This window comes from Gopherus evgoodei, chromosome 1 (assembly GCF_007399415.2).
Source record: "Gopherus evgoodei ecotype Sinaloan lineage chromosome 1, rGopEvg1_v1.p, whole genome shotgun sequence".
In the NCBI taxonomy this organism is placed as follows: domain Eukaryota; kingdom Metazoa; phylum Chordata; order Testudines; family Testudinidae; genus Gopherus; species Gopherus evgoodei.
In genome coordinates this window covers 235,098,943-235,115,524 of record NC_044322.1, presented here as the reverse complement: position 1 = coordinate 235,115,524, position 16,582 = coordinate 235,098,943, and the positions used below count along the sequence as shown (strand labels likewise).

The 16,582-nt window shown below is 41.1% G+C and overlaps 1 protein-coding gene across 2 annotated transcripts in view; it reads left to right on the top strand.

Moving 5' to 3' along the window:
* The window catches only part of ATXN10 (ataxin 10), a 181,968-nt gene that overhangs the window by 93,025 nt on the left and 72,361 nt on the right, over nucleotides 1-16,582 (top strand). For both annotated transcript variants that reach the window (XM_030539598.1, XM_030539591.1), the window contains 3 exons: nucleotides 2,129-2,209; nucleotides 9,423-9,588; nucleotides 16,041-16,149. In XM_030539598.1, the coding sequence (XP_030395458.1) occupies nucleotides 2,129-2,209; nucleotides 9,423-9,588; nucleotides 16,041-16,149 (356 nt within the window). The remainder of the gene's footprint in view (nucleotides 1-2,128; nucleotides 2,210-9,422; nucleotides 9,589-16,040; nucleotides 16,150-16,582) is intronic.

The following is a 16,582-nucleotide window of genomic DNA, read 5'->3' as shown; positions in this document are numbered from 1 at the left end:
CTGTACATATGATGTTGCTACACACGTTTCATCATGATGTTATTGGCCAGTAAGTTATTAGTTTTCAGTGACACTTCACAAGGCCTATTTTGTACAAAGATTATTACAGTCGTATGTAGGGTGTGATTATAGGGGTGCAGTCAGTCATAATAGTGTGCATATGCATAATGGGGATTTAGGTGCATGACTTCCATTTTGGTGAGTGGGAGTTGTATACTAAAACCATGTAAATTATTCCATTACTGTGTAGAGATTTACTATAGCCATGCATATGATCATCACTTGTACATAATTGTTAATGCTTATTTACATAATATATCATGATTGTATTATCATAAAATTCTGTCACTTGTTAAACTGCAGCATAGAGTCTACTATACATAATACTTCTATCTATTGTGCTGTCTTCTTTTGAGGTCCCAGATTTCTTTACCATCACTTCTGGTCATGCGTGGTTTTTTAAGTGCAGCTGCAGCAAAAAGTTTAAGCATATATAGCTTTCTTACCATTACTAGTTGCGTTTGGGGCCATTGAAAGAACTCCCATTGAATATCATGGCACTAGCATGTCATCATGTTGTTGATTGAGGGAGATATCAGATCCTCACAACTATGTCTGCTATCCCTGGCTAGAAATGTCCTTTGCAATATTGGCTGTGCAGAGCAATAAGGTTCAAGGGCCCAAAAGTCTACTAATTCCAGCTTTCTGTTGGAAAAGTCCTGTGCAAACTGACATTATGGGAAAAAAAAAACCCAACATTTAAAATCTTGTGTCTACCTACAGTGGTACTGTTTTCCTCCATTATAAGCACAAATAATAATGAAAAAAAATCCATTATAAAATGTGGCTCTCCCCTCCTCACCCCCCCCCCCTCCAAAATCTCATTTCTCAGTAAATAGAAAGTGAATCATGGGTTGTAAAGCCCATAGATGTCACGGGGCCTTGTACTCTTTTTGCTCCAGACTTGGTTGAGTTTTTGTATTCCAAACAGACCGTTTATTAAGGCTGGAGCAGTTCGATATGATTGCTTGGGCACCTATGTATTGAATACACAAGATGCTGTGGATCTCTCCTGCAACTTTTATGCAAAGTGGAGCAAAGGAGAGGAGGGAGAGTTGGGAGGAGAGGGAGCTGGCTGTCTTTTTCAGTAGTCCATCTTGTGGGCTTCAAGATATCCTGGTTTTGTCATATGACTCAGTCTAATTATTTTGGATTTGTAATCAAGGGTTGAATAAAATGTACTATATTTACAGTAAGTATATAATGCAGCATGTTTAAATATATATATAGCATGCTGTCATTGCTGCTAGAAATTTGATTTGAAAATAAACATGTTCAACTAGTTTGTTTGCAGAGCCAAGAATCTTGATAGTGAATATGGTGAATTTAGTGAGGTCACCATTTTACCATATAGTTGGTACACATAAAACTGGATGAGTTAACTGGTACAGGTAAGGCTTAGAAAGTCAGTCGGCTAATGTGGGCATTAGTGCAAAGATAACTGTACCTGTAAGTCACTGCCTGGCAGCTTCCAAACATTAGTTTCTAATATTGGTTTAAGATCTTGTTATACAACGGAGATGTTTTCTTGGTAACCTGAGAATAGTATTTTACTGTTTTACGTATGAAAAAAATCAGTGTCCCTTTGTGTTGGAGGAGTTGGAATTTTTTAAGAAAAAAAAGAATTATGTAGCACAATTCTCTTGATTATTTGTTAGGTTTAGAAGCTTTGCTTCTGAGATGAATGGTATAACAATTTTCAATCTTGGCTTTTTGCTGAGGTCTATAAAGACTTGGTTTGATGTTTTATTATGTAAATTATGGTAAGATTTTTCTTTTCTATAACTGGAAAAAGACTTTGTCCAGCTTTCCTTCAATTGTTTAGTAAATCTGAGTTGTACTGATGCAGATTGGTCTGTACTCAGTGGAGGATGTGTTTAGAACACGAATAATTAGATGTGTTGACTGTTTGTATCAGTTAGCAGGTAACACTGGAAACATGAAAGGAGCCATGTACTAATTAAAATTACAAACATCCAAAACAGTAATATAAACAGACATAGAGGAAATGTGAAATAACTACATTTTCATTGTAAAACCAATAATGCTTTTTTCTTCTGTTCTTTAGGTTCTTGATTGTTACAGACCGTTTGCTGAAGTGTCCAGAGCTGGTAAAAGCCATGTATGCCAAACTGAGCAATCAAGAAAGGTAACCCCAAAAACCAATGTGGCTTTTAGTATTTAGCATTCCATATACAGTATCCTGTTCACATGATTGAAAAACTGTGTGGTTTCGTAGCTGGCATATCATCTCTAAATACATGTTTCTATGTCAGTAATGGTTTTAAATTGGTTGGTTAACATTACAGCTTAGCCACAACTGGCAGTGATTTATGTAGGGTTGCAGAATCCAGGTTGGCGCCATTACTCAATAAAGAAATACAAAAAAAAAAAAATTAAAGGCAAGATTTCATGCCTGTGCCTTAATTTCATAAGAGCACCGCACCCTGCTACATTTTAGAGCTGCATTTGAAATAGGCATAGCTGTTCGTACCACAGTTGTGATACCTAGAAATTAAAAGGAAGTCTGATATAATGGTTTATATACAGTCTTATTAACTGTAGTTGGTGTGCTTCAGTCTGTTCAGTTGAAAATTATAGACATGTATTTGCTTATGATTACTTAATTTTTTTAAGATCTTCATTGCTCATTTGAAAACTTGAGTCTAAAAAAAATAAAACAAGCATATTGCATCTATAGAGACTCTGGTTTTTACAAGGGGATAAGTATAAAATTTACTTAAGGTTAGAATTATTAACTCTTGAGAATCTTACAATATAAGCAGCAGGGGGGTGGTTTAGATAGGAGAGAGCCTGAGCTTCTCATGGTCCTGTGCACTTTACACTGCATATTTTTACCCTTATTAAAAGTTGCCACTATCCTTCCCATTACCATCAGTGGGACAGAAGTCACAAGATTGCATGAAATTAGGTTGACCACCATCTCCTATCGCTTTTGTAGGTGCAAGATACTGTAGAGGTGGCCACCCATCTCTTCATTGTTTTCCATGGAACTATTGTCAGGCTACCCTCAGGGAAGATGGCAGCTCCCTGGGCAGTATGAATTGAATGTACCCAATATGGTGACATGGGCCTAAGTCTGCAGATAGCCTGCAACAGTAGCTCTGCATGGTTGGAACTGCCCATCTATCTCAGCTCTGAAAACTAATAATTACACTTAAATGTTTGTGTTAACTACTTCTCTGTTGATGATTGTTGCAGAAACATCCAACCAGAATAATATGCTGAAAGATTTTCTTTGAGCCAGTTGAAACCTGGTGGCATTTTGCCAAATTCCAGAGACTTCCCCAGCTACCCTCAAAAATATTTTGCAGAAATTTTAATAGAAATGCTCCTTTAAAACAAATTAGTGTAGAACATGCACAACACTAATTAGTTCTCTAAACTAATTGCATGTTAGAATTTTTTAAATCTAAAGGGTACATATTTACGATTTTTTTTTTGTTATTAAGGAAAATTCTCTCCTTCATACTGAATCTTTTTATTCCCGTAGAGATCTTCCAGTTGCCTTTAATCTTTTTTTATTCTCTTCATTCTTAAATGAAGAGCAAACAAACTTCTATCAAATACCTGAAGGTTGGTTGGTTTTGTTTGTTTGTTTGTTTGTTCGTAATTTAAGAGTGGAGAGAATATAAAAAGATTAAAGGCAACTGGAAGATCTCTACGGGAATAAAAAGATTCGGTATGAAGGAAAGGATTTTCCTTAAAACAAAAAAAACATGGTAAATAACTGGGCCTAACTTACCTTGCAGAACCTTTTATTACGGAAGATGCATGAGAAGGAAAGATCTGAGGTTAAATTCGCAGGGCTGACAGTTATTAACCTCTTTTTATTTGTTATCTTTTCTCATCTGTTATCTTCTGGTCTTCAAACAACCCCCCAACTTCACCAAGCTCATCGTCAGAAGCAAGCTCCCCACAAACAAAGACACACCAATTTAAAGCAGCATCAGCCCCTCCCATAAGAGATGCAAAACTTGCAGACACATCTCCACTACTACAATAATTAATATTCCCCACAACACACTTTTCAAGATCTCTGGGTCCTATACGTGCTTGTTACAACATGTGGTGTACCTCATCCATGCCACTGAGGCCATGGCTACGTTGGCGCTTTACAGCGCTGCAACTTTTGCGCTCAGGGGTGTGAAAAAACACACCCCTGAGCGCTGCAAGATACAGCGCTGTAAAGGCTCAGTGTTATCAGTGCCGCAGCGCTGGGAGTGCGGCTCGCAGCGCTGCAAGCTACACGTAAGGGATGTGGTTTACGTGCAGCGCTGGGAGAGCTCTCTCCCAGCGCTGGCGCTCCGACCACACTCACACTTCAGAGTGCTGCCGCGGCAGCGCTTTGAAATGTCAAGTGTAGCCATACCCTAAGAGCTGTGTGGATGAAACAAGACAATCACTACACACTTGAATGAATTTACGCAGAAACACCTTATCACCTATGGACCAACACTTTTCACAAAGCAATCACTTAGTATCTGACCTCTTAGTCCTTGCCCTCAAAGGAAACCTCCGCAATACTTTCAAAAGATGAGACTGGGAACGTAAATTCATATATTTGTTAGATACTAAAAATCATGGACTCAGTAAAGACACTAGATTTATGGCCCACTGACCATTCTTTGTCCTATGACTGCAGAAGTGTTAACTGCCTATTTCACCTTGAATTATTTCTGGCAACGCGTTTTAACTCATTATGCTTAATCTATTCAACCTTATTTAGCTGTGATGCTTTGAATACTTTTCCCAGACCTGAAGAACAGCTCTGTGTAAGCTTGAAAGTTTCTTTTATCAGCAGCATTCGATCCAATAAAAGATATTACCTCACCCATGTTGGCTCACTTTCTCTCAGTTTACTTTCATAGAACTCTACAATGCTATTTTTTACAGAGTGTCTTTCAAAGTAGAATTGACATCATCCATTTGAAAAAATGACCAGATTTTAGACTGAGGAGGTTACTGAGTTTAATACCCTCAAGCATATGCATGTCTAAGGAGTCAAGTCATTCATTGTTTTTTGTAAACAGAGGGAACTATTACGATCTGACCACCTGCATAACACATACTATTTTATGTTCACCCAGAATAGCACCTAGTAATAGCTATGTTTCAGATTTAACATGGTGGTTGCTCTCACTTTTAATGCTATCGTTCATTTACAAACTCTGGAAGGCAGCTGTCAAGGTTTCTTCCCCACTCTGAACTTTAGGGTACAGGTGTGGGGACCTGCATGGACACTTCTAAGCTTAATTACTAGCTTAGATCTGGTAACACTGCCACCATCCAGAAATTTCAGTGTCTGGAACACTTCCCGTCCCCCCAAAACCTTCCTCTCCCTGGGCAGCCTTGAGAGGCTTCACCAATTCCCTGGTGAACACAGATCCAAACCCCTTGGATCTTAAAACAAGGAGAAATTAACCATCCCCCCTCCTTTCCCCCCACCAATCCCTGGTGAATCCAGATCCAATCCCTTTGGATCAAAAAAAAAAAAAAGGAAAAAATCAATCCGGAATTAAGAAAAAAAGGTTTTTAATTAAAGAAAAGAAAGATCTCTCCCTCTGGGAGAGATTAGCATACCAGCTACTCTCACAGACAACAGATTCAAAACACAGAGGATGTTCCCCTGGGACAAATTTAGTTACACAAGAAAAAATACCCAAATACCCAATTTTTGATAATTCCCTTAATGCTACCAAGACAAGTTACAAAGAAAATAAACATAAACCTATTTATTCCTTTCTAAAACCTACTACTCTGATAAGAGGCTGGTTCCTTGATCTTTTTCACTCTGGCTGAAACTGAAACTCTAAACAAAGGAAAAACTTCCCTCCTTCCTTTTGAAACATCTTGTTCCCCCATTGGTTCCTCTGGTCAGATGTTAGCTAGGCTAGGTGAACTTTTTAATCCTTTACAGGTAAAAGAGGCATTAACCCTTAACCATCTGTTTATGACAGTAGCACTGTGTTACATTGATTGTTGTGAACTCTTTATGGTAGTGGTTGCGTGATGTCCTTGCCAGTAAGGTGACATCAGGAAGAACTGGGTTCAATTTGTATTGGAAAAGGTTCAAATTATGTTCATGGCATAGAAACAGAAGTTAGATAAAAAACATAAAATACTCTTCTGGAAGGTTACAATGATAACATGTAGTAATCTCAACAAGCAAGAGTCAAAGCAAGCTGCTCCATGAGACAGAGGCACAGTCATTCCACCCTGTTTTAGGTTGGCCTTTTCCAGAATGACTCTGATTGCACACTTCTACACACAACTCCCTGGCCTTCAAGCAAGATCAGGAACCAATCTCTGTGCCCTACCCTGTTCTTAATCGGATGGCTTACAATTCCAACACAGTCCTCAATATATCACAGCTAGCGTAACCAGATAGCAACTGTGAAAAAATGGGATGAGGGGGTGTAATAGGTACTATATAAGAAAAAGTCCCAAAAAACGGGACTGTTCCTTTTAAAACGGGACATTTGGTCACCCTAATCACAGCTGAGAAGAGAGCCACAAGAATAATTCCAGGTCTGAAAAACCTGCCTTACAGTGAGAGACTTAAGAAGCTTAGGGCTTGTCTACATCACAAAGTTGCAGCGCTGGTGAGGGGGTTACAGTGCTGCAACTTAGGAGGTGTACACATCTGCAGGGCATCACCAGCGCTGCAACTCCCTGTTTGCAGCGCTGGCCGTACTCCCGTTTTGTCTCGGGTGTAGAGGATCCAGCACTGGTGATCCAGCGCTGGTAATCAAGTGTAGACACTTACCAGCGCTTTTCTTGACCTCCGTGGAATAAGCAGGTATCCCAGCATACCTAAGGAAGCCTCTGGTAATCAAGCTGGTCTCCTTCCCCGGTTTGCTCTCGCGTCCCCCGAGCCCCGAGCAAGCAGGTCTCCTTCCCTGCGGTTTGCAGGGTGGTTCGGGGAACGCGAGAGCAAACCGCGGCGAAGCTGGTCTCCTTCCCCGGTTTGCTCTCGCGTTCCCCGAACAAGCAGGTCTCCTTCCCTGCGGTTTGCAGAGTGGTTCGGGGAACGCGAGAGCAAACCGCGGTGAAGCTGGTCTCCTTCCCCGGTTTGCTCTCGCGTTCCCCGAACCCCTGTGCAAGCAGGTCTCCTTCCCTGCGGTTTGCAGAGTGGTTCGGGGAACGCAAGAGCAAACCGCGGCGAAGCTGGTCTCCTTTCCCGGTTTGCTCTCGCGTTCCCCGAACCCCCCTTGAAGCCGCCCAACAGCGCTGCAGTGTGGCCACATCTAACACCACTTGCAGCGCTGGTTGCTGTAAGTGTGGCCACTCTGCAGCACTGGCCCTATACAGCTGTACTAATACAGCTGTAACAACCAGCGCTGCAAAATTTTAGATGTAGACATACCCTTAGTCTATTTAGCTTATCTAAGAGAAGTTCAGAAGTCACTTGATTAATCTCCTAAGTACCTACATGAGAAGACTTCTAATTATAGACATTGCCTTAATCTACCAGACAAAGACATCATAAACTCTAGTGGTTAGAAGTTGAACCTAGACAAATTCAAACTGGAAATAAGTTGGATGTTTTGAACGGTGAAGGTAATTATCCATCACTCAAAATCTTTGTAAATTAAGATTTGAAAATTTGAAAAGATATGTTCAAGTTCAACCCAAGTTTATGGACTTGAAGCAAAAATGACTGGGTGAAAATTCTACAGTATGGATTTTGCAGGTGGTCAGATAGTAATAGTTCCCTCTGTCCATAAAATCTGTGAATGACTTGACTCCTTAGACATGCATATGCTTGAGGGGCATTAACACAACTAAACTCAGTCTAAAATTTGGTCATTTTTTTCAATGGGTGATGGTAAACCGCTTTTAGCATGGTTGCCCCAGAAAATGAGAAATGACCAATTATTCACACAGAGTTGGGGATATCGGGCAAATGACTTCTGGTAGTTTGTAGAGGGGGAATGTGTTCCCCCTACCTTAACCTTAAATGGTACACCTATCCTGTGATGGGGCCTCATCAGGTTTATAGTGAAATCTATGAAGTGATCCATATCCAACAACGTCCTATCTTGTGACCACCCCATCTTATCCCCAATGTATTGAGTACAGTTCCCTACCACATTGATTGATTAAAAGGATTTTCACAGTTTAAAACAGGCTTCATTGTATTAGTGAGATATGGAGATTAATTCAGGAAGAACTGCCTGCCTTTTACCTTGGTCAGTTGTTTTTTTCGGGGTTAATAGAGTTGTGGCCATTCTTTTCAACAGGAAAAAGATCTTTCCCCTTCATTGTGACAACTCACTTGGCAAATGAAACTGAGTGGAGTAGTTCAAATGCAAATTTAATTTTGATTTTAAATGTCAGTCCTCACATCTGAATTGCAAATATTTTAGTCAAAGGAATCTCTGAGCTTGCCGCTGAATGTGCTCAATGAAGAAAACTCTTTCAAGATGAGAGAATGACAGTAGAACCTTGCTAATCCACTCTCTCCTCTCAGCATAGGTTTAATCAGGAGTGCTGCAGTGAGGTGTCATATTATGAACACTTCTTTATTCCTTTTTGTATGTAAAGTTTGCATTGTGAATTGATGTATCAGAAATTAAACTAAACTATAATTATCAGAGTAAATGACCAAAGTACATTTTACAATAAACAGCCTTCTTATTGTTCCCTTACTTGCTAGTTCAGATAATTCTATAATTTTCAATTGGAGTTTTAATGATTAATGTGGACTGGAGAGTTTCTACAATCTATCTGGTGGTAATTATATTACAGTTATATAGACAAAGGTATATTTTTTTCATTGATTTATTGAGCCCGCTCTCCCCTCAAGACACACATTTATTTGTAGTTTCCTATCAGGAAGGAGGGAATTAGTAGAAGGTTATATACACAAAGTGTAAATGAAGGGGCAGGCACACTTAAAGGGATGCTGTCAAGTAGTTTAGGTTGTGTATATGTGTTTATTCTGTTAAAAATAACTTTAAAGCGAGACTTTAACATTCTTCTCCACCCTCCTTACTCATTATGTAGCATGTGCAAGAACAGTAGCATTGTCAGGCACAAAAGTAGAAATGAACAGGCTATTTGGAAAAAAAAAAAAAAAGTCAGTTTGACTAGACCTTTCTGGTTAGGCTGTCTCAGTTGAACGGTGTGCAAAAATTATTCAGAATGTGTGGTGAAAGTTAATTGTTGTCTAAAGCTCCTTTGCATTTTGAAAACCAGACATCATGATAGTACCAAGGTGAATTTTTTTAATGGATACAGTTTTTAACTATGTTCATTTAATCTATTGTTTGCCTTAGTTGGTTTTGTAAATTTAGTTAACAAGTTACTTACTCCTTTATTCATTTTAATTTCAGGATTACTTTGTTAGAACTGATAATGGCCAAAATAAGTGAGAAAAATTCAATGAGCAGTGAGGAAATGGCAGTGCTCGTGAACAATGCTGAATTTCTTGCAAGCCTTTTCCAGGAGAAATGTCATGATGTGCTCAAATTAACTTCCGCTGCAAATACGGAAGATGAGGTAAGACTTCAGGAACCAGGGCCGACTCCAGTGTTTTTGCTGCCCCAAGTGGCCAAAAAAAAAAAAAGAAAAGCCGCGATTGGCACTTAGACAGCAGCTCTACCGCCACCTCTTCATAATTCGGCAGCAGATCCTTCCCTCCGAGAGGGACCAAGGGACTTGCCACCAAAGATCCAGATGTGCTGTCCCTGCCCATTTGCCATCCGAAGCACCTGCTTGGTGTGCTGATGCCTGGAGTCAGCCCTGTCATGAATACTGTGTTCGAATCTGAAGTTGCTAACGTGGGCCGAGCTGCTCGGCCCACTGCCAGTCTGGGGTTCTGTCCACTGGCTCCTGCCAGCCAGGGTCTTGGCTGCCGGCCCTGCTCAGCCCGCTGCCAATCAGGGGTTCTGGCTGCCGGCCCCTTGCCAGTTGGGGTCCCAGCCACCGGCCCTGCTCAGCCTGCTGCCAACCTGGGGTCCTGGCCCTGCCCACATAGAGTGGGTACCTACCTTCTCCCTGGTTCTGGCCCATTTTCTTCCCCTCTCTCTCTGCACTGAGCTGAGGGTGGGGGTGCACTGAGCACAGGGGTGTGGGGGTGAAGGAGCAGGCTGGGAGTTGGGGTGCAGGGTCTGGCAGGAGCTAGAATGAGGCGGGGGCTCAGGGTTGGGGCAGGAGGTTTGGGTGTGGAGTGCTTACCTGAGCATCTCCCATTTGGTGCAAGGGGTGCAGGTGGAATGTGTGTTTTGTGTTTGTATAGGAGCTCCCATTTGGTGCTCAGGGTGGAGGGTGCAAGAGTCAGGGCATGGGGTGGGGAGGGCTGGGTATGTATAGGGAGTGCAGGAGTCAGGGCAGGGAGTATGGGGAGTGCAGGAGTCAGGGCAGGTGGTGGGGGGCTGGGTACGTGTGGAGGGTGCAGGAGTCAGGGCAGAGGACTAGGGGCATGTGATGGGGTGCAGGAGTCAGGGCATGGGGTGTGAGGGGGCTGGGTGTGTGTGGAGGGTGCAGGAATCAGGGATGAGATCATGGGGGAGATGCAGGGGGCTAGGGAGCAAGGGGAGTGCAGGGGTCAGGGCAGAGGGCTGGGATCAGGGGGGTGCTCCCAACCCCCTGCCCTGAGTGGCTCACGGGAGGGGGCTGGAGGGATACACCCAGTTCCTATCCCCTTTCCCCGCCTCCTTACTGGTCTGAGCAGCGAGGGCTTTGGGGCTGCTCTTCTCCCCTCCCTCGAAAGGGCCATCAATGGCAGGGAGGGAGAGGAGGTGGGGCTTGATGCAGCGCGCTGGGGGGAAGAGGTGGGGGAGGGGAAAGCTACAGCAGCAGCCAGCAGGTCCAAGCTTTCTTCTGCCCCCTGCCCCTGCCCCTGCCACAGAGAGTGGTAGGCCGGGGGCGGAGATGAGCAGGCTGGGTCAGGCAGCATTTTTAATGGCATGCTGCTGCCTGCCAGGGTCCGGCTCAGCCTGCTGCCGGGGTTCAGCAGTGGGCTGAGCGGGACCCGGGCAGGCAGCAGCGTGTCATTAAAAATCGGCTTATGTGCCGTCTTTGGCACATGTGCCGTAGGTTGCCGACCCCTTATTTAAGATATGTAAAGTATCAAATGCAACCATTTAAAAACATCTTATAAGTAGTGAATTTTTAAAATGCTGCTGGCTAATTATAAATATGATCTCTTACATATTGTGATTTAGAGTTTAGCTTTTGGGTGTCTTTTTATTTCCTTCTTGTGCTGAGGAGGGAGGAGTGTCCAAGATGGTTTCTTCCGCCTTGACATGCCCCATAGTATATGTTAAGGAGACCTTTGCCATCTTGAGGTAGATTACTCTGCTAATCTAGCTTTTCCTGCATTCGTTTGTGGGAGATTTCGCTTTCACTTTTCCATCCCATTGTACACAAGTATGACGGCACAGCTCTAATCCAGCCTCCATAAGTACAGACAGCAGTTACCCCCATGCCTGTAATACCCCCTGACAATCATAGGTAATTAATATAAAATGCACCTATCACAGGGAGAAGCAATACCTCCTCTGTCTTAATTGTCTCACTCTATGTTGCTCAAGTAATGTCAATTGGTATTGCCCTCAGATCTGGGTCTCTCTGACCTTCAGCTAGTTTTTAATGCTTTTTTAATACAAGCACCTGGAAAGCCTTTTACCCTGTGAAGATTGGAAAAAATCTTGTACCAAGCCTACATTTAGCAAAACACTTCGTAACTGCTGCTGTTTTCTTGAGTTCTCTTTTATATTACACACCCATGGTACAATTATCATCTTTAACTCACTGACTTCAGTTACTTCTACTCACAGAAAAGGAAAAAGCATGTTTAAAAAGACTAAAAATCTAAACTTAGAAATTATGCACTTTTTTTTTTTTTACAAGTCATAACCAGCTTCTTTCCAGCAGGAGGAGCACCATACTATGTCAAAATGTTGGTTTCCAATATAATAGTGTAGTTGGAAGAAAGAAGTACCTTGTAATTAAAACAATGCTACTATAAACTAATTTATTTTAAAAAAAAACTTTAAGAACAAGCTTCTGTGATCTATTTTGAAATGCAAATGAAAAAAATCATGCCTTTGTACATTACTATTAAACTGTATTGTAACTGTCTGAAACTTGGGTTAGAATATTTACAAGTATACAAGAACTCAAGATATACTTCAGTATATTGTGTTGTATGTGGGAAACCTGCTTTTATAATGCTCTCAGAAATTCCTCTGTGAGAAAGTGGTAGCTGAGTGGATAGCAAAACTGGGAGCGGAAGAGAGGTAACCTACAGTCTATCCATGGAAAATAGTCTTTCTAGTCTATCCCAGGTGAATTTATGAAGTTAGACTAACAAGGTCTTTTAGATAAGTGAAAACTTGACTCCTACCAGAAAAGATGGCAACTTGAAATTAAATTAAAGGGAAGCATACTGAGAGGTTTCCATCAACTTTTTGTCCTATTCAGTAACTTTCCAAGTAGTCTGTGTTTTCAGTTCTTTAAAAAAAAAAAAAAATGCGTGCTTTTTACAGTAAAAAGGTCTCTGTTCAGCTTTAATGTGAGGTCGACCAGCATTCTCAATGCTGTCAAAGTAGGTTGCCCTATCTAGCACAAAATTAAGTCCTTCTTGGATGTAAATGCAAGTCATTTTCAGTAATTTTTTTTAATCTCATTATCATTGATCATTTGCTGCCCTGGAATTGAAGTTGCAAATAAGTGAATAAAAGAAGAAGATTGGCAAGAATAGCTGAAAAATAGTCTCTCTACAGGAAGGAAAAATCTTGATAAATCCATAAATATTGTGCCTTGTTGTTTACTAAGAATAACTAATAGAAATTCAGTAGTCTTGGTATTCTTGTCAATTCTCCAAATATTTGAATTTTTGCCTGAGGGTTGTATTATTTTACAAGTAATGGAATAGTGCCTGCAAAGAATCAAATTTAATATTTTTCTTTAGACACTATCTTCTGCAGACAACATACGTTCTATCCCAAGCCAATCAGAAGTTGATCTTACGCAGCTGCTTCATAGCTAACATTAAAATTATTTTATTTTGTTTATAAGCCTGTTTTTTAGTATTCCCACACTTCCATCAGCTTTTATCCACCAGACCTGAAAAATACCAATTTCCCTCAAATTTGCGTGCCTTATTTTGTTCCTGACTAGAGAGGATTTTTTTCTGTATTGGGAAGTTTATTCAAATTCAGAAAATAAGTTAATTTTTTGTACCTATCTTTTCCTGTTTCAATTTTTTTAAATATTCGCAATTCATTTTGGCTAGTCAGATCTCCAGAATGAATTGGACTGCAAACTCCATGTTTTTGTTGTGTTTTGGTCTTATAGAGTATCTACGGTGGGTTTTTAATTTTTTTTTAGGAGGAGGAGGGGTTACTAAGTTATAGAAAGTGTTCTTTCTACAGAACAAAGATTAAAGTATAGCTTGTATAAAGATGACACATTCCTCCTATCAGGCCTTGCTGTAGCAATTGTTTGCCTGAGGCAGAGGATGAGATGGTGCATGGTAGGTGACATGCAGAGGTGCAGGATTCTGGGAAGGGATACGTAGGAGACAATGAACCAGGAAAGATATGTTTCAGAAGTGCTAATTTCCAAACACCTCTTACCAGGGCTGGCTCCAGGCCCCAGCACGCCAAGCACATGCTTGGGGTGGCATGCTGCAGGAGGCACTCTGCTGGTTGCCGGGAGGGCGACAGGCGGCTTCGGTGGAGCTCCCGCAGGCGTGCCTGCGGAGGGTCCTCTGGTCCCGCAGCTCCGGTGGAGCATCCGCAGGCATGCCTGCGGGAGGTCCACTGGAGCCACGGGACCGGCGAGCAGCAGAGCGCCCCCCCGCGGCGTGCCGCCATGCTTGGGGCGGTGACATGGCTAGCGCCGGCCCTGCCTCTTACTGATCTTGATAAGAACTGTTGGGAACTTGGCAGTTTTGAAGATCAGGCTACTTATTTTTGATACCTAAATAGTTTCCTAAATCCATAACTGTAGGTTCCTATTTTTTTTAAAAATCTTTTACCCATCAGATAAACACCTCCTTCACCCCCCCAAAAGGCAAAATGAAGATATGGTTGTGTGGTGTTTATTAGGTAGGGCAATAGGGAGACATCTGCCAACCATTGAAACCACCTGAAAAATTTTGCTTTATGCATACATATACGCCAACAGCTCAGATGTCAGCCAAACGAAACTGTACCAACAGTCTTTGCGTACCAAAATACGCCTGAAAAAAGTGTCTTAGAATAAAAGTGTTGTCACAGCTCTCACTAGAGGGTTGCTTGAGGAACACATTATGTATGTTGAAATATATTTGCACATAGTTGTCTTTAAAAGTACTGTGCCAATAATACTGTTTACAGATATCTGTAGATATTTGTTTGCCCTTCAGTTAAGCAGTACATAAGCTTTTATTATGACTACAATTTATACGTACATTAGATAAGAGTTTTTCAGTAAAACTACCGTGTCTCAGTGCAAAATGGGAAGGTGGGATGAAAACGTTACAAATAGTGTGTCTCTGTCATTGAAATAGAGTTGTGACTACATTTCACTAAACCACATAATTATTCAATGACATTGCTTTCACCAGCACAAACCCAATGTATAAAATAGTTTAGGGCTACGTTGTGTCTTGAACTACATGCCAATGAAAGGAAGCAATGAGAAATAATTTCCCTTCCATTCCAGCATGGGCTAACTGGATCATGAATCTGGCAAGTAGACAAGCAGGTGCTATGTGCCTGTTGACCTGCTGATCAGGGGAGTGGGGAATGGACATAGATCTGGATCTGCCAGCACCACCAAGGTAGCATAGAGAGACCAGGTGGGGGAGGTAATATCTTTTATTGGACCAACTTCTGTTGGAGAAGGAGACAAGCTTTTGAGCTTACACAGAGATGTTAACTGGAAAGCTGCACTCTCTTACCAACAGAAGTTGTTCCAATAAAAGATATTACCTCACCCACCTGGTCTGTCTAATATCCTGGGACTAACACAACTTCAGCAACACTGAAGCAAGGTTGCATAGAGTCTGTCATAATTTGCTAATGGTATAGGCTAGCAGCAAATTACGGGGTAAGAGGGAAGCAAGGAAGGAATTGTAACTCAGAGATGTATGTCTGTCATAGTGTCTCCAAGCAGCTACTTCTGGAGTGTTTGCAGCTTATGCATTGTCCTTTACACAGGGCTATGTCTAAAATCACAGTTTTGTCCTTAGGCATTGCATGGCGCACTGAACATTTTTTTTTTCTTGCTTTTCTGAGTGATGATTTTGTAATTCTGAGTGCCATACGATCCACCTAGCTAGTGAGAGTCTACACCAAGAAATAGTTTTCTGGTTGAATAAATAATATGCAAATAAGACTGTCTTTTCTACCTAACCAGAATACTGCATGTATAATCCCAAATGCCTGTTTACCCACGAATAATGTAAATTCTCGCAGCCAAAGTTCATTCAACCACAGAATTATATAGGATTCTTGCGGATAACAAATTGGTGTCTTGTAGGCAGCGTTTGCGTCTTTAAAGTGGGACACTCGCACTGGGTAAACTCAAAGAAAAAACATTTATACAGAAGTGATTTTCTCAACTTGTAATTTTCTATATTTCTGCTGTTGTAAGATACTGTGTTTTTAATAAAAACTTTATCCCTTATGGCTCTATTTTGCTCTCTCTGTGATCTTTCATGGAAGTTGTAACACTGTGTTTGACAATAGTCTGTAGAGAGGAAATTATTATAATTTAATATATTAATTATTATGGTTATTTGGAAGAAGCCCTTGTTTGTTCATATATATTTATAATGAAAATATAATCTTTAACAATTTTCAGGGAAAACTATGGAAAACTAGTAAATTGACATGGTGCCATATGTTTCTGATGGCTCACACTTTTCAGTAGATCTTCTGATCTTAGATTCATGTTTATGAACAATAATATATTTTGTGTGTTCATGATTTCAGAAATGTTATCTGTCTTTACAGGAAGCAATAGTTACAATTCGGATTCTTGATGTTCTTTGTGAAATGACATCAAACAATGAACAACTGGAACATCTGCAAACTTTTCCTGGTTTGCTTGAGACTGCTGTGGGTGAGTTAATAAATGTTACTGCTTTCCAACTACTGCTTCAAAATTGTATTCTGCACTGTATATGAAAATGAGTTTTTTCACAATTGGTGTCAAGTATCAGAGGGGTAGCCGTGTTAGTCTGGATCTGTAAAAGCAGCGAAGAGTCCTGTGGCACCTTATAGACTAACAGACGTTTTGGAGCATGAGCTTTTGTGGGTGAATACCCACTTCGTCAGATGCATGTAGTGGAAATTTCCAGGGGCAGGTATATATTTGCAGGTAAGCTAGAGATAATGAGGTAGTTCAGTCAGGGAGGATGAGGCCCTGTTCTAGCAGTTGAGGTGTGAAAACCAAGGGAGGAGAAACTGGTTCTGTAATTGGCAAGCCATTCACAGTCTTTGTTTAATCCTGAGCTGATGGTGTCAAATTTGCAGATGGACTTTGAAGCTCAGCA